Below are 19000 nucleotides of genomic sequence, written 5' to 3' on the forward strand. Positions count from 1 at the left end.
CCTCCAGAGAACCTGTAAAAATTATGCCACAAGCAAGGCTGAGTATACTAATACTCAGCTAGACTTACCCGGTGTGAGGAGTCTACTCCTCTACCTCTAGACATGCAGCTGTTTGGCTGTGGGGTTTGGTTGCCAAAAGCACTAGCTGAGTTTCTAAGTCAAGATTTTAACTTGGTCAAAATTAAGTGTGACTCTCTTAAGGCTAAAAGTAGACTATCTATTCATACATGGTAGCAAGCATTATTACCAATCAATATCTTATATCAACTCATCATATTTCCACTTGTTACTCAATGCAGTACAATGGATCAAGCAGTCTCATTAGCTGCGAGAAGCAGACGATTCGAATCGAGTTTTTATCCTTGCAAGGTAAACCTAAACACACGACATGTAGGGGCACTCCGTCCCCACACACATCAACCGTCCCCATCGATTCCCTGGCAACAGATCAGGGCTCACCGCCTTGGCGTACAATGCCCCACTGACCCCGACTGGCCGTCGTGCAGTGACCGCACTTGTACCCACCATAACCGGAATGGGAGACCTCGTCTCAGGTCGCGTGAGGGGATATGTCTGCGGGCAGGTTCACTCAGGTACTAGGCTTACCGATTTACCATATTTCTCGGTATGTGTTTAGTACGTTCAAACGCTTGACACAGGTATCCGCACGTTAATCCTTATTCCATTTTCCATCTCGTAAACAACCAATCCCCATGGATTGTTGTCCACCAACTAGTATCATGATAGTGTGAAAGTGGGTACAATCAATTTCCTGATCTCGCGCGAGTGCTAGAAAAATCACTCGTCTTCTACCGAGATCCTAATTAAATAAAGCAACTACTCGTCCTATCATACTAGTATTCATCTCAAAAGGATTCCTGAGATCATGCAACTAGGGTTTCAATCAACTCCTACACTTAAGTGCACAGTACAATCCTACAAACATTAAGTGCAGTAAAATAGCATATAGAACAGGTTATGTATAAAACCGGGGCTTGCCTTCCAAAGCAGTGGCAGACACGTCCTCTGGTGCAGGCTCGGGTGCTGGATCCGGGGCTACCTCCTGAGCAGCTCCTTGCTCCGGCACGAGGATGTACTCTCCGTCAGCAAGGTTACAGTCTATCGAAATGCAATGAACATGTATGTCATGATTATGCAGGATTTAATAATATTATGCTAAAGAGAACTAAGTTAAGAAGTAACTTAGGGTTTCTTAGTCATGCGGGGCTTCCAGTGGGTTAGGCTTATTACTCTTTAGGCTTGGGTTTTCAGTGAAGATAACATAGTGGATTGGTATTGCCTTGATACATTTTAGTGGACAGATTACAAAGGTTTTAGGATGACATTGATTTGCATTATTCATTTTCCTTGCTTTAATTTCCATTTAGGGTTTCTAGTGTAGGTTTGAACTACGACAGTGTTTTAATAATTCCCAAAAATTCTGTAAAAATTACAGTGGGTTGTCATTTGCTATTCTAGCTTGTTTTAAGAATTTGAGGCTCAAAGTACAAAGGCTAGGCTTTAATCAAAAATAACAAGAGTTATGCAAAATGGGCCACTTTACACTACATCTCTTAGTTAGGGGTGGGTTTTGTCCTAAAGGTTATTTTTGCTGGCATCCAATAGTAACAATAGGCTTCTGTGCTAAAAATCACAGAAAACTAAGGGGTGGTTATTTAGTTATGATTTTCTTAAGCTTAATGTCAAAAAGGCACTTTCTACTACATTATTATTTGAAAAATGTCAAACAGCAGATTTCATATTTTTCCTAAGTTCTCATTAATAAAACATTAGTTATCCCAAGGGTGGGGGTGTTTTTACCTTGGGGTTATTTTTGTAGAGTTTTTCTAAGTTTCACTTGTTTTATTAAAATAAAAGGTATCCTACCTATTTTATACTAAACCAGGGTATAATATATTTTTCCAGTGAACTACATTAAATAAGTATCCTAACAAAAATAGAGGTACTCTCTGGTTCATTATTTAATTTACATTTTCTATTTTTCTTATCCTTAAGCATATTATAGAATAAGGGGTAAAAACTAACTTAATGGAGTGGACAGAGAGGTTTAACATTTTTATCTGGGTTAGTAGGTAGATACAAACTTCTCAAAATTTTTCTAACCCCAGTCGAATAGTGCAACTAATTTTGGCCTTATTATTGAGATTTTGGTCAAAACTATAATTAAATCAGAGCTTTAAAGTTTTCTATAGTACATAGGGGGTTTTATATTTTTCTTAAGTAGGTTGCATTATTTAGAGTCTGACAAAATTGGTTTGACCAAATTTGGATGAACTAAACAGAAGTTATGGATTTTCAAAGTTTCTGTTCAAATTAAAAACAGATTTAATAAAGGTTTTCTGGAAAAACAGTTTACACCGAGGTCCCTGGGTTTAAACTAAATCAACCTTCGCAAATCTACCCTCGCGCCACTATTCCCCTGTGTCTCTGACATTTCATAAAACCCCCTGACCTTCTCTCCCTCTCACCCGCAGTCCTTCCCCTTATGCAAACAGTAACCGCGGGAAAGAAAAGGGTGGCGCGGCTTACCGGCGGCGAGGGAGGTCCGGTGAAGGGTGGGGTTGGCTCGGGGAGGCTCTGGCGGTCACGTCGAGGTACGGCTTGACGTCGGGGATGGCCGGAATCGCCCGGTCCACGCGCGCAGGCGGGTGTCCTCGTCGGCGGCGAGTGTACCGGCCAAACCACGGCGAACTGGTTCAATCCAAGGGCACGGTGAGCTTCACGGGGTAACGTAGTGACCGTGTGCACAAGGAATCGAAGGATGGTTGAGTGGATTACCCGGTCCACGTACTCCGGCGGGGTTGAGAGCTCCGACGAGCGTGGACTGGCCTCTCCGGCGAAGCAAACTCCGATTCCTTGCTCGGGGAGCTTCACGGAGGTGTGCACAGTCTTCTCCGAGGGCTGGACGGGGTTGGGAATGGCTCTATCGGCCGGTCTACGGTGACAGAGGGATTGGGCGGCCGCGGACACGCTGCGCACGGGCAAACGGCGGCGAGCTAGACTCCGGTGAGGTTTGAGGGTGCGCGGAAGAGTGCAGTCGAAGCCTGGGAGGGTTTTATAGGCGCGGGCGCGGGCCATGGCGCTGGCTTGGCTCGGGCGCGGCGCTGGGCATGTGGGGGCGCGCGCGAGCGTGCTCTGGCGCGGGCAGGAAGCGTCGAACACGTGGAGGTGTGTTTCTTCCATTGTTCAAACGTCTCCAGAGATCGCAAACGTGCGAATCTTGCCATGAATCCGGCGCAGACCTCTTCCTGGCACCTAGGGCTATCTCACATGTGTGAGTTCCAATGGAGGATACGCCCTAGATCAGGAGATAGACGGGCGCCAAATCTGGCTTGTCTCACTGCCCACACCGCGACAAAACTGATGCCAAAACCTGCCAAACGTCAAAGTCTCGGTTTCCACTTTTTCCAGGGGGTGCCTTAGGTGGTATACCACATTTTTGGTATAGAACCTAAGTGGTTTTGGTGCCATCTTCAAGGTGAACACGGTGGGTCTTTGGATTAGGGTTAGAATTTGACTTAGAGGGAAATAGAGAGCTCTAGCTCTCTCTCCACTTGGAGATTTGAATTGGGGTTTCTCCAGGGGTCTTTTTGCAATATTTCCCTCCCCTAATTGATGGTTACAAGGTTAGTTAAGGTTTGGGTAAAAATTACTCATGCCTTGCACACTTGTTCACTCTCTTTCCCCTCTTACCTAGGGTTTTGGGAGATAGGGTTTAAGAGAGGTCTAGGGTTCTTCTCCCCTCTTATCCAAGGTAGTAAGTGTGCAAGGATTAGAGTAATGCTTTTGGTTACTCACAATCCTTGGTTAACATCTAGCTTTCCAAGGCCCTCATGCTTTTGTCCCTTAAGTTCTTCCACATGTGATCATAGCCTTTAGTATCAAGGTGGGTTCTAGCCAAGGTAACACCTGGGGTGTTACAGAAAGTAGTTTAAAAGGGCTTATATTTCACTCAAGTATCCGTTTTTGGCAATTCATGCCAAAGGGGGAGAAAGTATTAGCCCAAAGCAAAAGGACCGCACCACCGATTTCAAAAATTTGTGTTCAAATGATGAAGTTTTTCAACTTGGTATCTTATTTTTGATAGAATTTCAAATTGGATCACCCTCTTCAAAAAACTAATATCTAAAACCCTCTTGAACACTAAGAGGAGGATTTTATTAAGGGGGAGTTTTGTTTATTCAAAGGAAAAGCATTTGAAACAGGGGGAGAAAATTTCAAATTTCGAAAATGCTTCTCGAATCCTACTCATTTATCTTTGACTATCTTGCAAGAGACTTTGAAAAGAATTTCCAAAAGAATTTGCAAAAACAAAACATGTGGTGCAAGCATGGTCCAAAATGATGAAAATAAAGAAACAATCCATGCATAACTTATGAAAATATATATTGGTTTCATTCCAAGCAACCTTTGCACTTACAATTATGCAAACTAGTTCAATTATGCACTTCTATACTTGCTTTGGTTTGTGTTGGCATCAATCACCAAAAAGGGGGAGATTGAAAGGGAATTAGGCTTACACCTATTTCCTAATTGATTTTGGTGGTTGAATTGTCCAACACAAATAATTGGACTAACTAGTTTGCTCTAGTCTATAAGTTCTACAGGTGCCAAAGGTTCACAATAAGCCAATAAAAAGACCAAGAAAGGGTTCAAACAAAAAGAGCTAAAGACATCCCAAAAGGCACCCTGGTCTGGCGCACCGGACTGTCCGGTGTGCCACCGGACAGTGTCCGGTGCACCAGGGCACTCGAAGCTGAACTTGCCACCTTCGGGAAAATCAGAGGGCGCTCCGCTATAATTCACCGGACTGTCCGGTGAAGCACCGGACAGTGTCCGGTGTGCCAGCGGAGCAACGGCTACTTCGTGTGCAACAGTCGACTGCAACGCATTAAATATGCGCCTGCGCGCGCAGAGGACAGAGGACGCGCAGTTGGCGCACCGGACAGTCTACAGGACCTATCCGGTGCACCACCGGACAGCCCAGAGGCCCCACAAGTCAGAGCTCCAACGGTCGAACTCCAACGGCTCGCTGACGTGGCTGGCGCACCGGACAGTGTCCGGTGGCGCACCGGACTGTCCGGTGCGCCATGCGACAGCAGCCTTCCAACGGCCATATTTTGGTGGTTGGGGCTATAAATACCCCAACCACCTCACATTCAATGGCATCCAAGTTTTTCCACCTTCAACACATTACAAGAGCTATAACATTCAATTCTAGACACAATCAAAGAGATCAAATCCTCTCCCAAGTCCGGAATCACTCCAAATCAAATAGTGACTAGAGAGAGCGACATTTGTGTTCATTTGAGCTCTTGTGCTTGGATTACTTCTTTTCTTTCTCATTGTTCTTGTGATCAAACTCAATTGTAACCAAGGCAAGAGACACCAATTGTGTGGTGGTCCTTGCGGGAACTTTGTGTTCCGTTTGATTGAGAAGAGAAGCTCACTCGGTCTAAGTGACCGTTTGAGAGAGGGAAAGGGTTGAAAGAGACCCGGTCTTCGTGACCACCTCAACGGGGAGTAGGTTTGCAAGAACCGAACCTCGGTAAAACAAATCATCGTGTCTCGCTCTTTATTTGCTCATGATTTGTTTTGCGCCCTCTCTCTCGGACTCGTTTATATTTCTAACGCTAACCCGGCTTGTAGTTGTGCTTAAGTTTATAAATTTCAGATTCGCCCTATTCACCCCCCCCCCCCCTCTAGGCGACTTTCACTTTTCATTTTGAATCTTTTGAGCTTTCTTTAGCTATCCATTTTACATTCCCTGATGCAGGAAGTTGTCTTCCATATCTTTTTTTGTGGCCCCGAAAAAGAGCAATAAGGTGTGGTTCTACTCATGCCTTTCAAAATACATGCAACGTTCCTCTGGGGTAGGGGTGTAATCGGATCGGATATGGACGGATATTGATTATATCATATTTGTTTTCATATTTTCTCTTTGAATTCGGATCAGATATAGATATTGTTGAGTTGTGCTGGATAAGATTAGAATTGGTATCGACATCTTAAATATCCAACTTTGAGTGTACGGATACAGATATAATTCGAATACAGATCGAATACTGAATACCCAGACTCGAATACAGATCGAATTTCAGCCTTCTTAGACAGATCGAATTCGAATACAGATGGATAATATTCATACCATTTATAATCCTACTCTAGGGTTTTCTAGCTTTTGGGATGTATTTTGTTTTGTTAGGTGGCAGGTGGGTTTCTATGATTGATGTTCGAACCTTTTTTGTTTCATGTGCCATGGAAGCTATTGTGACTAGGCATGAGACAATGCATTGATGAAATAGAATGGGGAATATGCTTTTAATAGTGCACATTGGCAGTTAACATAAATGCAAGCATGCTACTATGGTATCGGTTATTGATGATATCTACCAACATCTCTATGTGTGTATTCCTGGCCCCCAAATGTCATGAGGCCAACAAAAGCCATGCCTGCTAAGAAGCAGCCACAAATGGATCAAGCTTAGAAGGGGACAGAAGAGATCGCTGCTCTGCAGGAGCAGCTTAGTGGCCTGCAAAGAAAGTTGCATGAAAAAGATGAAGATATGAGATCATATAGAACTTGATGATTGAATCTACGGGTTTAGAGCTGCATGGTGCAAAGGTAATTAGGATGGTTAGTGTTATTGCAAAGTTTGAAACATGTTTGCATAACTATCTAATTTAAACAAGTGCTTATAGAAATTGTAGCAACACTCGGGCATCTAACTGATAATTATAGGATATAAAACATAAAAAACATGTGTTCTATGGGATAAGTGGGTGTAGATAGACTTTTGGATGTCCTAGAGACAAATCGATGGTCACATTCTTAGGATTGTGGCAACTTTCTCTAGATTTACTTCAATTCCCTCCTAAGAAACCAAGTATTCCAATAGTTTTCTAGATGGCACACCAAAGGTGCATTTCTATGGATTGAGTTCGATACTGAATTTCCTTATATTTTCAAAGGTCTCTACCAGATAAGAGATTAAATCCTTTTTATCATGAGTCTTAATGACAACATCATCCACATAAGCCTTGATATTTCTACGGAGCTAAGAAGATATGCACTATTGAATCCCTCTTTGATATGTAGCCCTCGCGTGTTTTAGCCCAAACGACATAGTAGTATAACAATAGACACAGAATGGGTTGGTGAGCATTGTTTTGATTTGATCTTATTCCTTCAATGGGATCTGATGATAACCAAATAATAGCCAAGAAAAGATAGTAGAACACATCAAAAGCTAGAGTCTATGGTTTGGTCAATCTGGAGTAGAGAAAAAGGAACTTTTGGACATGCTTTATTTAAATCGGTATAATCAATGCACATTCTCCACTATTTATTCTTTTATGGATAAGTATAGGGTTATCAACCCACTTAGGATGAATAACTTCTCTGATATACCATGTATCTAGGAGTCGAGTTATTTCGTTCTTCTTTACGTATTTTTTGTCTTGAGCAAAATGGCACAACTTCTGCTTGATAGGCCTTGCATTAGAACTAGCATTAAGAGTATTCTGAACCAATTCTCTTAGGACTTCTAGCATATCAGATGGCTTCTAGGAAAAGGTGTCTAGGAATGTGTTACTATTTGGATCTAGGTTGGTCCCGATGTGAGTGACATTAGATGAGTTGTTAGGGTCCAAGTGGATCTACTTGGTGAACAAGGACCTAGGCGACAGAGTTACTAGTCATGACTTCTTTAGGGGAGGTTCAAGATTTTCCTCATTTCCTTCTTCACGGTGATTATATCTCAGGGCTTCCTTCAGGTTGTCAAATTTGGTCTATATCACATGGGATTCAGTGAGGCTACATCCTTCTATGTCATAGATATATGACTGATTTAAACTATTATTGTTGCTTATTACCACATTGATACTCAGTATATTGAGAACCATGTATGTGTAGTGAGGGACAGCCCTAAACTTTTCAAGCCCTAGTCTTCTGATGATCGCATGGTGCATGGTTTTGACCCCACAAAAAGTAAATTTGTAGGTTAGGGTGGGGCCAGCGTGTCGCTATGTTGATGGCTTTGCTCTAGTCGAACCTAAGGAAGAGAGTTTAGACTGATTTAGAGAGAACTCCTATGTCCAATATGATGTTGAATTCTTTGTTACTTGCTTTTATGTGTTACAAGCTGGAGCGCTTGGTTCTCATGTTTGTGTAAGAAGTGTTACATGTTACAATCTAAGTTTGTGTGCCCCTACATGGTGGGCATTTCCCTTTATATAGTCGAGGAGCAAGGGACTTGTTACATGGACGTTTTTATGGGATGCATTACTCATGTTTTTGGATGTGTCGCTCTACTAGTACCTTCCTAAGGTATGTCATGATGAATATGTCTACTTCATCATCCTTGAATTGACCCCAACCATTCTTGAGCTGTCTACACCATGAGGGTGGTTGGGTCTTGTAGTTGTAGGTGTATGAGCTCCTATTGTGGGGTATGCCTCCGTGATCCGTGTAGATAGTTTGCCTTGTAGTTGCCCCTTCATACTTTAGTCTTGTATGTCTTTGCTGGCTTTCTTCCCCATGAGATGAAGTGGTTGGGTAAACAGTCCCTAGAGTCCTCTGTACTTTACCTGCCATTGTCTTGCGCTAGAGGCATGCACTAAATGGTCAAAGGATCCTAAACACCTTGGCTCTATATGCTTTACCTTTGGGCAGTGTGACGTGTGGAGGAAGCACAATTGTCCTATTCAAGCTCATGATTGATCAGATGAGAATGGACCAATCTAGGAGGATTTGGGATGGGGGACATTGGCCATACTTGAGTGCGATTTAGTTGTGGTGGCTTAGCTGGGTCTCACCTAGTGAGAGGGACCAGGTCGGGGGATTTCAGTCGAGTTCCTGTCATAGGGCCTAACTTGGTTGAGGTGACTTGGTCAGAGACGAGCTTTTTTTAGAGTTTGTTCCTATGGAAGCTTTTTATCCCTTCGAGTGGTTTATTTATGTTCACTTTAGGGTACTCCAATTATGGGTACACTACAGTATCCCTCGAGCCATTGGACGGGTTGTGAGATTCAATCAAGGATTTTTCCATGGGTCCTCGTAAATATTTGGCCTTTTTCTTCATAGACCAATGTTCCTTTATCTAGGTGAGTTCTTTTATGGGTATGTTTTTATCTAAAAATTCCTAACCTTTTTTAGAGGGCAGATTCATCGGGCGCAAGCACATTTGGTGCACGTAGCCCCTGAGCTCTTGAGTGATTTTGTAAAAATCAATGAGGGTTAAAAATATGCAACACTTTTATCTTCTCTAGAAGGTGGACTCGTCGGGCGTGCAGCACGTCCGATGGAAAAAGCACCCGAGCCCTGGGTGATCTTGTGAAAATTAGTTGGGGTTGAAACTAGTTATTTGTAATTGTGTTTGGTCATTTAGAGGGTGTGGTCTTTGAGCCCTCGAGTGGGTCTTTCTTTACCTTGTTAGGATGTGGTTATGCTTGTTAGACATTCCCTTTTGTGTTGGCTAGGTGTACCTAGCGCGTAGACCTATAGGCCCCTGAGTCATTATGTTGGATGATCGGAGGTCGTGACAACCTTATGGTCTAGCCCTTATGTTTTTGGTTGTCTGGTCGGTCGAGTGCCCTTGGTGAGATGGAGTAAACCCTAGAGCCCCATGAGCGGGCCTATTAATTGTGTCAGGGGTCGATTAATTGTAGGTCATCTGATGGATGTCTTCCTATAATATCCTATTAGATATGATCAAGTGTTACACTTTCCTGGTTGTTCCCATCAAACCTTCATCACATGTATCTTACATATTGTTGGATGAGGTGGACATGCTAACATTACCTAGAAGATGTGAACATCGTGTTCGTCGAGCTACGAGCGGGTAATTTGAGCTAGACAAAGATCCGACCGGTGGGGGATCGACCTTAGTATGAATCTTCACGCATTAGGTGCCTAACCACTAGGGACGTCTCGTTGGCATAATCATTCTTTACTCTATCCAGTTAGGACACATTTATTCAGGCGCGTAGACTTCATCCTAACATGTGGGTTGAGTTCCCCATAGATCGAGTCTAAGTCCTAGACTGAGTCCGGATTAGGCCCATAAGTCAGCATCTTTGAGATTGACGTGTCATGAGTACCCCTGGTATATATCCTTTACACATTGTAACATTTATTGTTACTTTTGTTATTATATAGTCTATGCTTAGTTTGCTTAGATGGTAGAAGTCAAGGCAATGATGGGGTTCTCATCTCTCATGTGATTCAAGCATGCTTGTCCACTAAGTAACACATATCAGAAACATGACCTAAAACTTGATCAAGAATGAAAATGAGATGATATCACATATTGCTTGTGTGCACCATTGTTTTACTCAGAGAGGGCTTGTGGTCTTTCGACATCACACCAATTGTCGCTTGGAGAAGGCTCAGGAGCTATCCACGAAGTCACTTAACCGAAAGCTTGGTTCTTGTAAGGGCATCCTTATGAGGGTATCCAACAAATACTACATGGAATCATGGAACTTCTCCAAGAGTTTGCATCTATGTTGCTCTTTAGCTTCTGCATTACTGCATGTATCTTGGATATGTGCTTTACATGTCTAGTTTAGTTGATTGTCTGTTTAAAAGGATTGGAATCTTGGTTGCATAACTCTTTCACGGTAGAGATAGAAACATACCTAGCAAAACCTTAGTTACACAATAGATAGTTTATTTATCACATAGGTTTTAACTAGATAAAAAAATAGAGAATAGTTAGAATTAGTTTTTATCTATCTCTCTCTCTCTCTGGCATCTTAGTCCCTTCACTTCTAGATACGATTGAGTGACAAAACAATGACTCGTGGAAGATCGAGCTCCAATTGCTAATGGCTTATATTTATTTTAACCATGTTATGCTTGCCTATTTGCAAGAATCACACTACATTCTCGTACAAAATTGTCTTTGTGAAAAACCAAATATGATCCTTACTAATGAACCAAATGCATATTTCTTGTATCTATATTGGGCAAATCCTATTGAGTACAATTGAGTACTCAATGTGTAATTTTTTTAAATCTTTCAAATACAATAGACCCAAATTATGGTTTCTTCTACGCACCTAAGTTCTCTGATGATCAAAAACCGTAGAGAAGTTGTGGTTGGGTGGATGCATGGAATGGCGCATCCATGTGATCTACCAAAACTATGTTGTTTTGTTAAAAACTTCCACTCATAACTCGTGATGATGTGTTTAATGACTAAATGGAAACAAATTTGTTGCAAACTTAATGTTCTACTTTAATATGATGTGAACTTGATATATGTTGTAATGATCTTTTTACATCCGCGTGATCCTAGATTGACATTGATTTAGGCCTTGTTCGTTTCTATCGGATTGCACCCGGAATCGTTCCAGCTAATCAAAGTTTATATAAATTAGAGAAGCAATCCGGTTAGGAATCGTTCCGACCCACCAATCCGGCACAAACGAACAAGGCCTTAGTATACCTTATAGGGGGTTTGCTGAGATGACCGATTAAAACTATTATCTAACTATGATAATAAAAAAGACTATTACTTAGTTTGATAATCTATTAAAAAAAGATACGATGCTGACACATGTATTCTCCACGGACACACTCCATCCAACCAACGGTGCTCTCTGCCATGGTAGACAAGGAAGGGGTAGAGGGTTGGGTGGTGGGCCTGGTGGGTACATCTTACACCTGGTGATGGGAGGAGCCGCACAAGGTGGCTAGGTTGTGGACATGGTTGAGAAGATAAATGAAATCCCAAATTTGACGACAAGCACGCCCGAACTTGAATTGGTATTTGCTGGATTCTTAGCAAGGTTTTAAAGTCGGCTAGTCAACTTTAGTCACCTAAGCATCGATAAGGTGACTAATCGCGATTAGTCGTCGATTTGCTCCATTTGTCGAGCCTAGTCGACTCCTAGTCGTCCTATAGTCGTCCACCTATAACAGGACCATGTGTGTGTATATAGTTGTAGCTGCCTAGCAGGACTGCATGAACTGTACCAGTGCCACTGCCATCATTCTAGGGCTGGGGCAACACAGATTATGGGAAGATGACTTCAACATTATTATGTCGCCTCTTATTCTCATATGTAGTGGCTAGTGGCACAACAATCAAGTGAAGCACAACTCAAGAGAAGGCCAAGGCGGGCACAATACTGCTCAGTTAGTGAACAGAGAACACTGAACAACCAAAATATCAGAGCAATTACCGTCTGAAGAGGTCCTCATCTCAATCTCTGAATTCTAAACAGATGAGTGGTTGCCTACTCGCCTGTTCAGCCACTGAATAGACAACAGACGAGGACGGGAGCGCGTTGGAGGGGATCCTCTGCAGATTACAGTCGTCGTGTGATGGAGGGAGCGCAGCTACTGCTCGAGCAAAGGGCCACCAAAGCACAACAGGGCGACATGAGAGGGGGAGCGGCGACGATGGGTAAGGGACTACGACGCTAGAGAAGGGGTGGCTGAGCTGGGGAAGAGCGCACGCTCAGCGTACCGTATTGGTATAAGCAGAGGCATAGGGCAAAACATCGTTTGTGTTGGGTACATGGTGGGCCGACCCACATAATAGAGGCCGAATTAGTGGCCCAAAACAGGCATAACTAGTCAACCATAACCCCTAGTCGGACGAGTAATCGCGATTAGTCGGCGACTAGGATGACTAATCGCTATCTAGTCGCTCTAGTCGAGTCGGAGACCCTAATCGAGCTCGGACTAGCGATAAGGCCGACTAATCGCAACTAATCACGATTAGTCGAATGACTTTAAAACCTTGATTCCTAATAATTTCGTCGGCATCCAAACAACATATTTGGTATTGTAACTCATTATAGAAACCAATATGATTTGATATTGGTAACCAATCCTATTCCAACAAATCAATATCTACATCCAAACATATCATAAAAAGATGGTAGCAATTTTTTAAATATCATACCAAACAAATAACTATAAAAGGAAAATGTTGCATCTTTTTTCCATAAACTTGCTCAAACTTAGCTTAACAAAACCAAAACACCTTAAATTTTGAAGATAAAGTGCTAAACTGGACTACACGACACACTTTCAGCTGCTTCTCCAATGTGCTGTGGGGATACATCAATTTTACTAGAGCAAATAAGTTCAAAGAATCCATATGAAACCACCTTACATTCCAACCATCAGTTCAAACATCTGATAAATTCTTCTAGAACACATCAGAGCTCTAGAAACTTCTAAGAAATGGCTTGCAAGAAAAATGAATAATTCTTCTGCAGTCATCATTTTACACTCATAGCGACATGATGCTATACACTGGTTACCGGGGCTAGTTTTTCTTAGTAGGTCAAAATCTACATAAGGCCTTGTTCGGTTATTCCCATTACATATGAATTGGATATGACTGGAAAAAAATAAGAAGTTTGACTTGCTTGGAATTTAATCACACCTAATCACACTTAATCCACATGGATTGAGAGCGAACCGAAGAAGCCTAAGTTAGCTGATTAGGTTCAAACTAGGGAACAGAATATGTGGGCTATTTTTTCTCTCTTTGAGATCTTAAATTCTGGCCTAGTGCAGTGGCAGGTGCTAGGTCACGGGTTCAAAGCAGTGTCTCCGCATTTGTGAAGGAAAGAATTCCTCAGTTTGTCCCTTCTCGGTGTGGGTGCCTCCGGCACTAGGTCTGCCAAAAGCCTAAGGGTTGATTTGGTGACCCGGGATCATGGGAGGATCGGAGGGGATTGAGGGGGAAATTAATTTACTTTCCCCTTAATCCCCTCCAATCCTCTCGGGATCCCCTTGTCACCAAATCAACCCTAAAAGCCCATGATCATCTCTTTTTCTTGCTTTCATTAGGTCTGATCATCTGCACAGGTGCAGCTGGAATGCGAGCCCACCACTCTCTAATTCGCCTGCGGAATTTTTCAGTGTTCTGTTTCCTTAGGGGCATCTCCCTTGTGTACATTTCCAGGACTAACATCTGTATCAGAGGCCTGGAAGGTAGGAAGACAAGAAATGCAGCTGCGACAATAAGTACAGCTGCAACTACTTCAGTGGCCTGCATAGGCAGAAGATGGTATTAGCATTTGCCAAGATGGAAATCACTTGTACAATTCAAGTCTTACCCTGATTTATAATTCTGCGCAATAAATAACATGTGATGCTGCAAAGGCGTAAATACATGTTGGGGTACAGAATCAGAACTAAGATCTGAGAATTTCTAAAGAAACATTCATCACCATGCCTTAGCTTGTAAAGGGCGTACCCAGTGCCGTAGGCTTCCCACACTGTGCGGGGTCTGGGGAAGGGTATCTTTAAGCGCCAAGCCTTACCCGCATAATATGCAGAGGCTGGGGCTCGAACCCGGGACCTTCTGGTTACAGACGGTAGGCTCTACCGCTGCACCAGGCCCGCCCTTCATGCCTTAGCTTGTAAAGTAAAATTTTAATTAGGAATATCAAGAGATTGTTTATATATATTAGCTTGTGCCAAAACAGACTAACACCCTGGTCATTATCAAGATATTAAAAGCCAGAGATGTCAAACAGCAAAGGTCAAAAGACAAACCTTAGGAACACAGGCAAACAAGACAGATCTGAACTTCAGAAGAGTAATATTTGCAGACTGTAGAAAATTTTCTAACTTGGATATAGCCTCCTGCAATGTCAAAATCTGCTCAACGGCATTTTTACTTGGAGGAGGTTTCACTTCAAGCACTTCCAACAATTTTCCGTCTCCAATATACTTATGCCAAAGCATGATAATAGCAAAAGTTAAGAAAACAAAGGGTGCGATGTAACTGATGAGACCCCTGTGAAACCAAAAAGGGAAAAGCCAAATTAATGTGTATAAGCATATTTGATAATATCTGACAACAACAATGAAATTTTACCTTTGAATAGCATACAACATAAAAGCTAAGAATAGAAGTGATTTCAAAGGATCTTCCCATTGGCTGAGAGAGTAAACAATCTTGCCTGCTTGAATTAAAGGGAAGAGTAACTCCTGCAATGTAAGGCAATCCATCAGAATGCAAATCACCTTGCTACCCAAGTATCATTTGAGAAATAAGCTTCGGTAATATGAAATGCCAAGAAACTCCACTAAAGAACTAATATAAAGCATGATCGCATAAAAGTATTGCCTGCATCCAAATCAACAAGTTTTGTAATTGAATCCTTGGCAACAAAGAAGCTTATTTACTTCCTGTTGCATGTACCAAAAAAGGAAGATCTAAACAAACCTGCATGAGGGCAAGATTTGCATCAACGCCTTCTACCTTTACTTGATCAACTGTAGCACGTGCTGACTCTATTCTCTCAGAGTAACAAATTGACTCTTCTAGGGCAGCCTCCAAAGATTTTGTTACACCAAAGCAAACAGCACAAAAGCTCATTTCCTTTTCAGATTTATCGTTTGTCTTCAGCAGAAGAAAACCCATTCTAGAGAGAGCATACAAAGAAAATGGTATAGAATGGTTCTCCGACATTCTATCGACTGCAGAATCAATTGCCAAATGTCTCAATGAAGAGTCCAAGAGTTGGAAATAATTGTTATACAGTGCTTCTAAGACCATATCTCCTTTCGGAAGCTTTTCTGCTAAGCTAAAAGTAAGTGTTGTCTTAAAGTGAGAAGGAGCAATATGAAAAGCTTCTTTGACAGCAGAGTATCTCAAAATGCCTAGGATAGCTTTTGAGAGTGCTTCTGCTTTCTGAACATCTCCAAGATTGAACTTCCTAATAAATCTGTTCACCTGCAATACTTCACGGGTGATTGCTAACCAATAGTCTCTTCGTGAAGGGCCTCCTAATTCAAAGAAATCGAAATAAATTGGTTCTGTCCTGTAACATAAGACAATGTTAGTTTTGAAGGCAATTCATTGAATTACAACTGCAGAGTTCAAGAAAATAGGTATTGGAGAATGCTTTGTCCTTTCAATACTTACAAAGTGCTTGATTTGTACATCACAGCTTTATCAAAGAGGCGGACACCCAGTGGTCCAGTCAAATCACGCTTAATCACTTGATTTGAATCTGTTGATAGGTCGTATTTAACAATCTTATCACCATATCCCACTCTAATACTCTGAAAATAAAGAGCATGTGTTGTGAGGACCAATCTTCCTGCCAAAAAGAATTAACATATTAATTGCTTTCCAAAGTGAAGCATGTCTGCCAGTTGAGAATTTGTATCGAAATTAATCAGTTCACCTGGCCATGCTGATATTCCAATATGTTGCAGTACCGGTTGAATGGGCTTGTCTCCATCAATAGCTAATATGCATTCTCCAGCATCAAGATGAAAACTTGAGGCAAGTGATGATTGCATGATACCTTTCACAGACCTCAATTCCCTGTAAATAGCAATACAGCATAATGATGCTCTTAGTACCTCTCATTGGATCAATCATAACATCATGAGCTACTAAAGATCCACGACTCCCTATTTCTCCTAATTTCTTCTATCACATAAATCTCCTGAATTCCAGATCCAAATGCAACCATCAAAACCTAATCAGAGCACTGCAACAAATAAATGTACTTCTTACGCAACTTCAGTTGCAGAGAGATAACTTGGTATGCTTAGCTTAGCTGGAATCATCATTTCAATAGTGAGGTTTCAATTATTTATGCACGAATGTAATACATGCATTAACAAAAGACAGGTAAGATAGATCTCAATTTTTTTTTGAAACTTTAAGAAGTTTTATTTATTTATTACCTGTCTAAACTCTTGAGATACTTGTCATAAACAAGAAAATGCAATCGGCCTCCAGATGAACTTGTAAGTGCGTCAAACAGATTGCGTACAGTAACCAGGTCAGCTATTATTGGGCATGAAGGTGCTATTCGTGCAAAAGCACTTAACCCGACTGTCTTCTTGTCATCAACCTAAATATGAACGACAGTAGATTATCATGTGTATTGCGACAGAATAAATATGGTTATCAGTAGAGAACTAACTTGAGCAGCCAATCTTGTGGAATTTGCATAAAAAATTGACCCCTCATCCTCATCTTCAATCTCAAGGGAATCACGCACAATAGAACCCTGAAGACCACAACAGCAAGAGAGAAAAAACATAACTTAGCACTGTGAAGGCTAAGAAAAATGAAGACATGGCCATGATCTTTTTCCTTTCAAAGATATCCATATGATTAAAAAGGTGCTAAAATGGGTTGCTTAAAAAGAACAAAGCCTTGAAAATTTCTCACATTATCTACTGACACATCCTGAGCACCTGGAGTTTCCCATGCAAGCATCATATCAAACATCAAGCGGCGAAGATTCTTATCGGCCAAATAATCTGGACGTGTTGTAACTTCATGAAGAGCTTTATGGCAGCAATACTCTAAAAGGTCTCTTGCATATGTATTAGCCTCATTACAACTGTGTGGAAAATCAGTCTCAAAGCTTCGCTGTAAGTTCTCAATTGAAAGAGCAAGAATCCTGAAATTGTTAAAGTTAAAAAACAAAGCACTTTCACTTCATAACAGAGCATCTTGGCAGGAACCAAGAAAAATCACATCAACAACAAAGTTATGATTAGATATGAACTTGAGAGGATATAGGATCATGAGCCGATTTTAATATTAGTGCTAACTATGCCATACTTCTTGGAATAGAATTGGTTTATATTAAAAAATGAATTCAGCTTAAGTTGGTCTAATTGTACCCACTTTAAGTACCTCTACCTCCGCTCGCAACATGCCCAAACTTAATGAGAAACTCCATGCTGAAATTTAGTGTGAACTTGGCAAGTTTAAATGTGAAGTGCACATATCCAGCAATAGGTAATTTCAACCCTATTGGATTTCTGTAAGGAATAATTGTTGACGAGTAGAATATGTTGGTTTCTCCATTCCTTTCACTAATTGATATGAAGAATAAACCTTGGCACACCTTGGCACAGGATGAATATACCAATTTAGGGGGTGTTTGTTTGAGATTATAATCTGTCCAGATTATATAGTCCAACTTATTTTGAACTAGCACTTAGTTCACAGCTTATTTTGAACTAGCACTTAGTTCAAAATATATTGGATTATATAATCTGGGCAGATTATTATCCCAAATAAACACCCCCCTTGATGCTGAGGCTAGCAAAATGTTGAGATTGGTCTATCTTTTCCAGCAATAGCCCAATGGGGTTCTCTGTACTGTAATTCTATACTTCTAGTACCAATCTAAGTTTGGGGACAGCAGCAATCTGCTGCATTGGGGTATAGTTCTAGTGCGATCCTTTGGAGCCGTGGTAAACACACCAATCACGATCACAAAAAAAAAAACATTCGTGTGTATTCTCTGAATAAGCAGTGGATAGCTCACATCGAACTTCTATAGCCAACCCCTAGCGGAGTATATTCGCGTCAGACGAAGACGCTACCTTGAGCAGCGGGACACGACGGAGTTGGCAACGGAGGAAAGCTGCGGGATGCTCCCGTCGCTGCCGCCCTCGCCATCGATGACCGTGGTGGCAGAGGGGGAAGCGAGGAAGGCGGCGGCAGCCGCCGCCCGGCGCTGGGCGAGGCGGGCTAGGAATGTGCGGATGGGCTTCTCCCGCATCCACGCCTCCACGATCCCCATGCCGGCCGCCCTCGCCCTCGGTTGTCCCCGATTCGGTTGCTTCGACAGTTGGATGGAAGAGTCGCGTTCGTGCCTTCGTTTACTGTCACGCGACTCGGGAGTTTCCGGCTCCGCCGCGCCGTAACGGCACAGTGCCCTTTGCGTGCTGGGCTGCTGGCTTGTCGACGAAACAAGGACTGGGAGTCTGGGAGCCGGTTCGCCGCTCTAGAGGGGTGTTTGGTATGGTGAGAGGCTAGGGGCATGTTTGGTTTCCTACCTAAGGCGCCACAATCTGCCTAACCTTAGGCGCTCGAATTGAAGAACTAAGGTTAGGCAGAAAAGTTTGGCACATTGTGGCGTCTTAGGCATCAAACCAAACAACCCCTAGCTCCTCCAACACGGGCTCAGCTACCCTACAAAGGGGACGTTTGTTTGAGGTTTAAAAATTGTT

The 19000-nt window shown here is 42.2% G+C and overlaps 1 protein-coding gene across 2 annotated transcripts; it reads right to left on the minus strand.

Moving 5' to 3' along the window:
- Nucleotides 1-13121: 13121 nt before the first annotated feature.
- Nucleotides 13122-18759, minus strand: LOC100383632 (uncharacterized). 2 transcript variants are annotated; one of them, XM_020551688.3, is made up of 10 exons: nucleotides 18313-18759; nucleotides 17199-17433; nucleotides 16948-17034; nucleotides 16706-16875; nucleotides 16195-16337; nucleotides 15930-16107; nucleotides 15228-15825; nucleotides 14877-14989; nucleotides 14552-14795; nucleotides 13122-14042 (listed from the first exon to the last, which is right to left on the minus strand). In XM_020551688.3, coding segments are annotated over exons 1-10 (1998 nt in total). In that variant the 5' UTR covers nucleotides 18315-18759; the 3' UTR covers nucleotides 13122-13814. The 2 variants fall into 2 exon arrangements, with proteins under 2 accessions (XP_020407277.1, NP_001169751.1); NM_001176280.1 differs by having other exon boundaries at nucleotides 13813-14042; nucleotides 18371-18741.
- Nucleotides 18760-19000: the final 241 nt, after the last annotated feature.

Source organism: Zea mays, chromosome 4, assembly GCF_902167145.1.
Source record: "Zea mays cultivar B73 chromosome 4, Zm-B73-REFERENCE-NAM-5.0, whole genome shotgun sequence".
Taxonomy (NCBI): Eukaryota; Viridiplantae; Streptophyta; class Magnoliopsida; order Poales; family Poaceae; genus Zea; species Zea mays.